We start from the raw sequence: 10,675 nt of genomic DNA, 5'->3' as shown, positions 1-10,675 counted from the left end.
CACTCACTCACTCACTCACACACACACACACACACACACATACTTTCACAATGGTATGTGATGTGGTGTATTACACAACAGAGGGGAAGTTAAGCAGTGGAAGTTTTTTTTTTTAATAAATGAACATATTTCCCTTTATTATCATAGATGTGGCAAAATGAGTACGTCATGTTACAGTATGTCTTATTAAAACATGAAACAGTGGTTGATGAGTTGGATTTACAGCCGTGTTGCATTCTGTGAAGAAGTTTATTGAAATAATTGGTGTGCTGGAGTAGTCCTTCAGTAGCAGCTCGCAGGTTAAAGAGTGCAGTCAGAGGCCGGACGGCCCAACAAAGAGTCAGAGAGGAGTCTCAGATGGAGTAGAGTCTGAGCTGCTCCTCCATCTCTCCCTCCGACACCTCCCCAAACGTCTCCTTGTTGTCTTTCAGCAGCTGGAAGATGGCGGCCAGCTGATCACGTTGCACCCTGGGAAGACAAATATGAAAGAAATAAAAGTTTAGAGTTGTATTAAACAAAACAAAAAATCATTCGCACTGCTGATCGCCTGTACAAATTTAGTTTTTAACGACAATCATCAAGTGAAATTCAGAAAGATAAACCCCTCTAAACAAGAAAAGTACTTTTACAAATGTCAAAAGATAAACTACGGAGGTACGTGTCATCCAGTTGAGTTATTCAAATGGATGAACCAAATAAGTACATATAATACAACAGAAAAATTTAATGAATAATTCAACATTTTGGGAAATATGTTTATTCATTTTCTGGTGGAGAGTTCAATACAGCTCTCATGCATTTATGGGTAGAAAATACCACCAGCAACAATTTAGCTTTAAAGGTGCTGGGAGGCGGATTTTGTTACCATTGGACTGAACCTGGCTAGCTGTTTCCAGTCTTTATGCTAAGCTAAGCTAACCAGCTGATGGCTATAGCTTCATATTTAATGGACAGATATGAGAGTTTGGTATCGATGTTCTCAGCAAGACAGGAAATTAGCCTGTTTTTACCTCAAAACGTCCAACTATTCCTTTAAATGTGGATGGAAGAGCTCAGTAAAGTGTTAACCTGTTCCTGGACCAAACACTCATTAATAAAATGATCAAGAGTCTGCAGGAGGTTCTGATCTCGCACACCTGTTAGTAAGACTTTGAACCTGTGAAGTCATGTTTAGAGGTGCTTAGAACATTTTACATTATATCTATATGACAAATCTTCAATTCCACTTTCACACCGCTATAAAGGAAAGAAGAAACAATGGAGGCTCGAGAGGGACTGACAGGGAGTGACCTTTGATAAGCCCTGAGGCTTGGTGAGTAAAAGTAAATCATTGACACCTGCAGAAAAACAGAAACGCCAGGTCTCATCTAGCAATAACGGCTGACAAATATGGGCTACGTGACCAGCTTTACTGTGATGTGAGTGAAAGATCCTGTCCAGTATTTGATAAGTAATTGATTATTGGGTATTTACAGCCATGTTAAATACTCAAATCATCTAAGATACATATATCTCTTATAACCTCCCGTCTTCCCCTCAATCTCTTTATTCCCGAGTGGCTGAGTAATTTTGGGAAGAGCTGCCTTGTCACCACAGGTCTCAGAGCTGCGTTACACTGACTCCTCCTTGTGGCAGAATGGAGGAGAGTCCTCAGAGGATTAACTAGCACCTTCCCGTCAGAGGTGAAGACAATCAACACCTGCTGTGACACCTGAGAGTCTCACGTTTAATGTGGAGTAATGGGGGCTGTGAGGGGGGGGGCGGGGATGTGGGACCAGGTAAGCACAGTTACATCAGTCGCTTCATGGCCACTTGAGGAAAAAGAGCTGATGAGGCCAAAATCACTGCTGAGGTCACAAGCGAGAAAAACAGCATTGGAGAAGTTTTCACAAAATGGCCAGAAAGTGACTCCCCTGTGATAAACGGGTGAGAATAACTCATACTTTACCACATTTTTGCTCCTTTTTCAGGCTTACAGACAGTTAAAGTCTCTGTTGGAGTGTATCCTGCAATGATAAGAGCATTGTATGCAGACACATTACAGAAACAGCAATAAAACTTGTCCGTCATCCGTTCCCTGTTTCTTTTCCGCAGCAGCAGCCGAGCGCTTTGAGTGGTTTCTTTAAGTCTTGTGTCATTCATCCTTCAGCTAATGCCTGGCAGAGACTCAATCTCGCCTTACTCAGTCTGGCCTAAAGAGGACGAGCGACGCAGCGGCTAAACGTGGAAGGCTCTGGGTGAAATGCCAACAACACAAACACACGTGAAGACAGCGTAGGGAAGATTAGAGAGAGGAGGAAGAGGACAGAGGGCAACGATGTGGGAGCAAGGGAACTCCATTTAAATTCAAACATTGTTGGAGTTAAATGACTTTTGCTTCTGTTTTGGGAAAACAGATCCAACTCTTTACTATATTGTGACATTTGGGCACCACTTTGTCATTAAGGCACCCTTCATAAAGCTGTAATTAATGGCTTTATTAATAGTCCATGCATCAGTTACTAGTCATCAGTTTCTAGAGCCATTATAAGCCATTAATAGGAACAACTTTGGGTTGCCAGGTTGTGGAAAATCCAGCATGACACTTTAGTCAGCTGTTTAATTATCAGGAAGGCCCCTCAAACAGACTGATCAACCATTCAAGGGGTCTCTCCAGTTAATTGTTTTATTAATGGCTTATAAAGTATTTATAAAGAGTGCTCTATCATCAGGTGGCACCCATAATTCTAGTTTCTTCACCCACCTCTGCTCCTCCGCCAGCTCCTCTGCTGACAACATCTTCTGCAAGTGGTGGGATCGCGCCTTTCCAGGGAAGTACTTCAAGGAGTTGTTCTCATTAGATTCCACTTTGCCTGATGAGACAGAATAAACGTCGATTAGAAATCAACACCAAACCTTTTATTTTGAAAGAAGAAAAATGTCAAATATCGATCACATTTCAATCACAGCTTTTAGAAGTGGGTAAAAGTGCTCACTGTTGAGTCCTGGGCTCTCTGTGGCTCCTTCAGTCTGGGGGTGAAAGAAAGCACACTTTAGGAGCTCCTTATCAGAGAGCCCAATGAACGACGAGCGGCCCCTCCCTGACAAGGCCTCGGATGAGGAGTCCACCTCTAAGCTCGTGGACGTGGAGGGGGAGTGCTCAGTAGGGGTTGCCAGTTCCTCAGTGTGAGGGTGGGGATGTGCCTCCTCCTATCAGAGAATTCAGGGGTCAGACGAACCATCATTTTTCACAGTTTTTTTTTTTTTGTTCTCCAAAAGCTCGAGCAGCAAAAGTGTTTTTTACATCTAAAATATCAGTGTGTGCGTCCGTGCACGCAGGCCTGGATAAGAAACTGCTGCACAGATATTTAGCTCCAAACAAATCAGTTGATCTCCTGGTGTTACCTGTAGTTCCCACCTCTCCTGGATGCTACACTTGGCGCAGGTGTCAGTGATGAAAAAGCTGCGGTTATGCTTTCATACTTTGCTCCCTTGGGTGCTGATTTGTCCTCCCGCCCTGTCATGTTTTGTCCAAATTGGTGACCCCCTCCAGACAGACATCCAGATATTCTCAACAGGCTAAAAACCGTCCACTCGGGTAGAATAACAGCTACCTGAGAGGTGTGAGGAGGTGTCTTAACCTGCCAGTTTTCTGCTAGTCTTGCATGGCCATGTTGCTTCAAATTAAATTTGTTGATGCCAGTTTAGGTTGAAAGACAACAGGACATGTTTATGTCATTTAAATCCTCCTGTTGTTGTCCTCTCTGACCCCTTTGCTCCTTTTGTGGCGAGTGAGATGTCGTCTCCTGGAAACGCCTGCAGAGCTGGAAAGCAACTACATTTAAGCTACTTAAGTACTGTTGATTTTATGCTGCTTTCCACTTCTCTTTTTACAGGGAAATGTTGTACTTCATTTACTCTACTGCATTTATTTGACAGCAACAGTCAATGGCTTTACTTTGTAAAAGTAAGATTTCACTTATAGAGACAAATCATTTATTGTTTACAAAGTGATCCCTCAGTCTATAAGGAAGTAAAATGAGCTTCATGTAGACCAGCTTCAACATTTAAATCAATTTCAGTGCACCAATAATAACAATCAAATAGCCTGTAACATATGTTTTACAACAGCACTCATAAAGCTAAATCTGTACTTTTAAGTCTGCACTTCTATATAATCTTAAATGCAGAACTTGTACTATTTATTGAGTATTTTTTGAAGTATTGCTACTTTTACTGACAAATCTGAATATAAATTTGAGGTAAAGGTGCTTCACTTGAGTCATTTCATATTTCCCTGCAGAATAATCTACCTTTTCCTACACTATGTTTATCATATTTTCAGTTGCAACTAGTTTGCACATTCAGGTTTTGCATTAAATTACACCTCTTACTGGATTCATTGTTTCCCATAATGATGCTTGATTACATCCCACTGCTGTTGTATTTTTCTTGCTGCTTTTGGTTGAGTGACGGATTTGAGTGCTGACTGGACATGTGAACTGTACCTGAGAGTCAGTAAAACAGATTAAGAGATAATTACAGGACACACACACGCACACGCGCGCGCACACACACACTCACACACACACACACACACACACACTCACACACAGACTTCTCCCTGAGTGTAAACTGTGTACTCACTGATAGCACAGATTTCACTACATCCCAGTGATCGTGGGAGCTCCCGCTGATTTCGCACCAGTCGTCCTCCGCCTTCTTCTTCTTCTTCTTGTCCGGGACGTGGCCGTTCTGCCTCGGCCCCAGCAGATCTGATCCTCCGGCGGATCCGAAGTAGCGCCGGGCGTTTGCAAAGTCCGAGGAGCCTCCGTTCAGCAGCGACGTCGCGACCACGATGGCGAGCAGCGTGAAGATGACAGCTGAGAGTATGAAAGTCAGCCCCATGGTGGATCTCAGACTCCTGTCCGCCCTGTCTGCTCTGCTGCGTTCACGCACTGCTGTCCATCCTGCTTGTGGGAATAATCCCCGTTAAACATCAGCGTTAACGAGCGGCGTTCACGGGACGTGGTTCAATCTCCTCTCCGTGCAGGACGTCACATCCTCCGGTCCCGCCCCGCCTGTGTCCCCGGTCCCCCCCCGTAGGTGTTACTAAGTCCGGGCAGGTCAGGTGGGCTGGCACGGCGCGCTGCAACGTGCTCGGCTCTTCTGCTGCTTCCTCGCCGTTAATCCTCTGATCAGCGGCGGGTTCCGGGAGATGGAAATGGTTTTTGACAGCACCCGTGTTATCAGGGCTGATAAAGTCAAACAGGGTTTACAGAGGAGAGGAGGGGGGTGCAGGAGGAAAAGTGGCCCCCACCTGGAGAGGACGCAGCTTCCGGTCAGTCTGCAGCCTGCAGGAGGGTCTAATGTGGACAATAATAAACAGACAGGAGCAAGAATGATATTTATTCAGCACAACCTCACTCTGTGTGATATATTTATCCATCTTTGTACCTCACTGCACAATGTGCAATACTTTCTAATATCTTGTGCTCTATATTGTTTCTATTTTTTATACTTCCTCTGTTTTAACTGTACCTGTCTGCTGTGACATTGTGAATTTCATGGGACTAATAAAGGAATATCTTACCTTATTTTAACGCAGTGTGACATCTTACAGCATGCTATTATAATGTAGATACTGTAGGCCTGTATATAATCAATACTTATTAATATGGATGTTGCATTTTTATATGATTGCTATTATTTGCATGTTATCGTTTTATTATTCATATTATAGTTATAGTATTATTGCATGTGCTGCTTTGACCATATTGATGTTTGATCAGTTGTGCCAATAAAGCTTATTTAAATTTGAAAAGTGATAGCTGCTGATGTGAACTAACCCCGTTACTTTATGATGAATGATATTATGTTTGAGTTTTTGCTATTTTCAACAGAATATTCAGTGTATAATATGATGTGAAAACACAGATTAAACTTTACCTGAAAACAGACAATCACACTTTAGGGGTCTAGCTGGACGGCCAGAGTTGGACAATTATTTAGCAGCACTGTTTCCAACACATTATTTAGTTTTCCTCTTTGAACGTGGGGGAATTGTGTGAAACAAATCACTGTTTCAAGCTGACTCACTGACTTTATGACTTTTATTATTTGTCAATTGACTAACAGGTACCAGATACCTGCATTTCGCCTTAGGGATGAATAAACTATCTAGAATCGCTTTGAAATACTGGAGATGAACAGCTGAACAGCAGCCCTGGAGAGAGAGGGGTTAAAGTTTAAAGTAAACCAAGAGAAAGGAGAGGGTCTAAGATAACCAGGTAGCTCCTCCATGCCATCCAGACCCTTCAATGGTCATAAGGAGCAAAATGTGCAAAAATGAACAGCAAAAGCTTTTTATTTAAAAAAAAAAAAAGCATTTTGTGGCACATCAGCTCTGTACACAGACTGCAGTTACTTGTTCAATACAGACAAACCACAACAGGATAACATGCATTTTAATTCTAGTCTGAACTGATTTCAAAGACCAAATACTCTCTCTACCCTCTCAACGAGAACTCAAGACCTTTTAAAGGCCTCTTAATAGTTCATGTGAATTTAAGACATTAAGACTTTAAATGGACCTGTCGCCACTCTGCTATACATGTTGAGCTGATGAGCAGAGAAATGGCAGTGAAGTCAATGGGGCCGCAGTTTATTTTGGGCCCTAATGGGTTAATCTGACCTCATGTACAATGTAAAGCCAACAGGCTGCTAAAAATAAACAGATTGTGCTGCACCACCTAAATTGTGGTACATAACCTTTTTAATATCTGGGTGTACTGAACTGTTGCAGAAAATGTGTGTAACCACATTTAATAGAGGATTTTTGAATTGCCAGGCCTTTAATTCACTGGCTTGGCTGACAATTATACCCATTTTGCAATATAAAAAGTTTTTACAATTTATACTTCATACAAATGACCGAACCCTGAACAAAAACCTGAAAATCTCCTAGCATTAACAATTCTGCCCTTAAATACATTGAGTCTACTGAATATCCTTCCTAACACAGACTGAATGTAACCTATGATGAGTCCATTTCCAGTGAAAGTCCTTGGTCGAGGTCTAGTTCCTTCTTTTGTAGCAAATACCAGATTACAAACATTTTACATCATGACAAAACCCACACTTATACAATGTATTTACGACAAAGATGTTTATTCGCATTCACCTGAAGCAATTACAAGACAATTGAGAGGTTCACAGAGGAATGCAATACACAAAATTATTCATTGAGCAGCCTGGACTGCCCTTTAAACCCTTCACTAGGAGTCACACTGGACCCAATGTTCAAAAAGCGAGCAAAACCAGTTAACAGTGGATAAACCACAGAGGGGGGAAAAGGAGAAGGGAGAATAAAGAGAAAAAGGAAAGAGAGAATCTGTACAGCACATGGAGGGAAGGAGAGGTCACAAGACAGGAGAGGATGGTTGATCTGCCACACCTGTGATCTTACAAACCGGCAAACAGCAGCGGAGGGTCGAGCCCCGGAACAGCGCCGGGCACTCAGCACCGCAACACGCCACACCATGTCACCACCGCACTGCACCGCATCTTAACAGCTAACCAGCATTACTCAACTGCTACACAACTGCGCCTAGTGCACAAAAGATACACAAGAAAGAGGGTTAGAGTCATAGGAAAGCAACTTTAACGAGACAGAAAAAAAAGAGATTTGACAGGAAAGAAAATCCTACGCTGCCAGATTAGCAAATTACAAATTAAGTGGCACTGCGATACTTTGCTTGTATGTCACTGTATAGTCAGCCATTTTTTTTTCAATTAGAGTGGTGTAACATAGCTGTAAAGGGCTTTGAACATCCAACATGACACCCTACATCGACTCTGCAAATAACACTCGTTCATACTCCATCTAGAAAAAGTATTAAACAAGGGATTTCGTTTTTTTAAAAAAATCTAATTTGAAATTTATTAGGTACGAATTTTATCAAAATGCAAAAAAAAACAATTTAGATGAGTGGGAGGAAGGAGAAAAAAAAGCACCTTACAAATCCCTTTCAATATACTCAACTTCACAAACAATGATCACATCAAAGTTACAGAATTTGTGTAGGTAAATGAAATCAAATGAAACATTTAAAACATTTTAGACCAAGTTCCAATAACCTTTCAGTCTGCATTCAGTGGTAATAGTGGAGTCCACTTGCTCAGTGTGAGACTCTTCCTGATGTCCTCAGCAAAGGCTCAAATCACCTCAGATCTGGAAGGAAAGACAGAGCAGAGTTGACAAGAGCAAAACAACAACGCTGTCTAAACTCCTGCAGCTGAACTGGATATTTAAAAGCAGTACTGGTCTGAGCTTCTTTCCCCTGACACTAACATTTATAAAACTGAATTTCTTTTCTGGGCATCCATCTTTGTGCATTTTACCTAACATTTCTAGTAATGTTCACATTTGTTTACACACCTTTCTTGGCCCACTCCCCCCCCAAAAAACACTATCTCTAACAAGACTCGTACACTCGGGCATATTTGAAAAACAAACCTCGGGGTCCGTTCCCTTTGTGAGAGGCGGAGGAAACCACAGGCACAGGTGGGAACAGTGCTCAGCGCATCTGCCTGTGATCCCCGTGAACGTACCTCACCACACCACATCATACACCAACTGACAGCCCGAACCACCGCCATGACGACCTGCTCCATAGCAACCCCGTTGCCTTGGTGACCTGCTCCTTAGCAACTGCCATCGCTCTCAGCAACAGGCAGGTCACATGGGCGGGTCACACACTAACTGCTCTCACACTGCCACACCCCCATCTCCTCCTCCTCCTCCTCTCTTTGCAAACAGGACTCCGCAGCTTGGAGGAAAGAATTCCACATTTAGGTGAACGTTTTGAGTGAAGCACCCCACGTCACAACCAACCCTCCCTCCCATGAGTACAAATGTGATTAACACCCCCCATTTTGAAATATGATACAGTAGGTCACATCAGCCCATATCTCCCGTTGTCTGTGTGTGCTTTAGATTGGCTGAACATACAAGCAAAGTAAAGCATACACAGAACCAGGACTGTTGGCTACATCGGTCCCAATCTTATTTTAAGTTCTAAAAACATTCAGGATTCTGCAGGCTTTGTTGCTTGTGTGCAAGTGACCAGCACCAAGACTGCAGAATACTGACCCAAGTGATGACAAAACAGCCACCTCAGGTAAAATATTTGAAGCAAATAATATACAATCCACCCTTTCCCCTGAATACCGTCATATTGTGTCCAAGTTTTGGTTAAGACTCTTCTCCGTTGTCCTCTGGAGATTTAGGCCTACTCTTGGATTTGGACCTGGACCTGGACCTGGACTTGGACCCTCTATTGGAAGGCGGGGTTCGACTCCTTGATTTGGACCTGGAGCGGGATCTGGACCTGGAAGGAGACTTTGACTTGCTCCGCCTGGGGGTTCTGGACTTGGACTTAGACTTGGACCTGGAACGGGACCTGGAGTAGGAGCGGGACCTGGAGCGGCTGTAGTGGTGGCGGCTCCTGGATCGGGAACGGCTTCTGCTCCTGGAGCGGCTGCGGCTACGTCTGCGGCGACGAGGGCTGGCTGATCGGCTGTTGTTGTGGAAAGAAGTACTTCAATGAAAACAGCAAGAAACTCAACACATTCCTATTGATAACCTAATCCCTTACTCTGCAGTTATTTCAACAATACTACACTTTAGCAAATGACAAAACAAGTTTCATCTTGACAAATGTTTTTTATTTACTGATAATAGTCGGCTGGATCTATTTGGGAATTATTATTATATTACATTACATTAGCCTATTCAAAATTAGCTTAAGTTAATTTATTTCAAAAAAAATAACTTGCTGGATCATGAGTTACATGTACCATTACAAAACGAGGTAATTATTGTTTACCTAATATTTAGGAAAGCGTGGGAACTGACTTCCTACTACTTCAGTCTATTAGCAGCATACACCATGTGCTCGTCTTCTCTAACGTTATTACAAGACTACAAAGGAGATTATCAGCTGGGCCTAAAGACACCAGCATTACCTCCTGCTTCTTCGCCCGTACCCTCCATATCTGCGTGGCGGAGCCCCTCTCCGGCTGTACATCGAGTCCGGGGGACGTCCATAGCGGGCCATCTGCACTCGAAGCTCCCGCCCGTCGAGCAGCGCGCCGTCCATCGCGTCCATGGCGTCCTCGGCGTCGCGCTTGTCGAGGAACCGCACGAAGGCGAACCCGCGGCTCTCCTTGGTGTACCTGTCCCGGGGGATATAGACATCCCCAACACGGCCATACTTCTCGAAAACTCGTCGCAGGGTCTCCGGCGAAGTTCGGTAAGTCAGGTTGTCCACTTTGAGAGAGGTCATCCCCTCAACGTCTGGCGGCGGCCTTCCGTAGCTCATCTTCTTCGTCTCCAGTCAACAGAGCAGGCCAATTAAAACGAAAACCCTAAGGCCCTAGCTTTTAATAACGACTACAATTAGCTCACAAATCTCCAACTTGTATATTTAACACTAAATCTGGCGGATTCTTTCTCAATTGTTTGGCCCCTGGACGTCGCTCCTACCGCGCTGCTTTCACGTGAAATGGCGGCAATCAAGCTTCCTCTCCCCCTCTCTTTGCGCCCCCGCTGGCCTCCTCTGATTGGCTGCCTGGGTTCCTTCCTGGTCGCTGAACGTCACAGCGCCCCCTGCCGACGGGGAGTCACTAGCAA

At 43.7% G+C, this 10,675-nt stretch overlaps 2 protein-coding genes across 5 annotated transcripts; both read right to left on the bottom strand.

The window, feature by feature from the left end:
• Positions 1-82: 82 nt before the first annotated feature.
• On the bottom strand, positions 83-5,021 carry mxra7 (matrix-remodelling associated 7). 2 transcript variants are annotated; one of them, XM_070852110.1, is made up of 4 exons: positions 4,627-5,021; positions 2,976-3,189; positions 2,744-2,852; positions 83-468 (listed from the first exon to the last, which is right to left on the bottom strand). In XM_070852110.1, the coding sequence occupies exons 1-4, from the start codon at positions 4,885-4,887 to the stop codon at positions 354-356; spliced, it is 699 nt and encodes a 232-aa protein (XP_070708211.1). In that variant the 5' UTR covers positions 4,888-5,021; the 3' UTR covers positions 83-353. The 2 variants fall into 2 exon arrangements, with proteins under 2 accessions (XP_070708211.1, XP_070708212.1); XM_070852111.1 differs by having other exon boundaries at positions 87-468; positions 2,976-3,009.
• Positions 5,022-7,517: 2,496 nt separating this feature from the next.
• On the bottom strand, positions 7,518-10,567 carry srsf2a (serine and arginine rich splicing factor 2a). 3 transcript variants are annotated; one of them, XR_011585742.1, is made up of 4 exons: positions 10,009-10,567; positions 9,212-9,560; positions 8,119-8,212; positions 7,564-7,588 (listed from the first exon to the last, which is right to left on the bottom strand). XR_011585742.1 is itself a non-coding variant. In XM_070851796.1 (3 exons), the coding sequence occupies exons 1-2, from the start codon at positions 10,362-10,364 to the stop codon at positions 9,236-9,238; spliced, it is 681 nt and encodes a 226-aa protein (XP_070707897.1). In that variant the 5' UTR covers positions 10,365-10,567; the 3' UTR covers positions 7,518-8,212; positions 9,212-9,235. The 3 variants fall into 3 exon arrangements, 2 of the variants coding, with proteins under 2 accessions (XP_070707897.1, XP_070707898.1); XM_070851796.1 differs by having other exon boundaries at positions 7,518-8,212; XM_070851797.1 differs by having other exon boundaries at positions 7,518-8,212; positions 10,030-10,567.
• Positions 10,568-10,675: the final 108 nt, after the last annotated feature.

This window comes from Pempheris klunzingeri, chromosome 20 (assembly GCF_042242105.1).
Source record: "Pempheris klunzingeri isolate RE-2024b chromosome 20, fPemKlu1.hap1, whole genome shotgun sequence".
NCBI lineage: Eukaryota > Metazoa > Chordata > Actinopteri > Acropomatiformes > Pempheridae > Pempheris > Pempheris klunzingeri.
The sequence above is the reverse complement of the archived record's forward strand: the minus strand, read 5'-3'. Positions and strand labels throughout refer to the sequence as shown.

Excerpts from the sequence above, each read along its gene's own strand:
- srsf2a (XM_070851796.1), bottom strand. The coding sequence starts at position 10,364 with ATGAGCTACGGAAGGCCGCCGCCAGACGTTGAGGGGATGACCTCTCTC. Across the intron at positions 9,561-10,008 it reads TACGGGCGAAGAAGCAGGAG|CCGATCAGCCAGCCCTCGTC; the intron begins GTAATGCTGGTG and ends CCACAACAACAG.
- mxra7 (XM_070852110.1), bottom strand. The coding sequence starts at position 4,887 with ATGGGGCTGACTTTCATACTCTCAGCTGTCATCTTCACGCTGCTCGCC. Across the intron at positions 3,190-4,626 it reads TAGTGAAATCTGTGCTATCA|GAGGAGGCACATCCCCACCC; the intron begins GTGAGTACACAG and ends ATTCTCTGATAG. Across the intron at positions 469-2,743 it reads GAGCTGGCGGAGGAGCAGAG|GGTGCAACGTGATCAGCTGG; the intron begins GTGGGTGAAGAA and ends TTGTCTTCCCAG.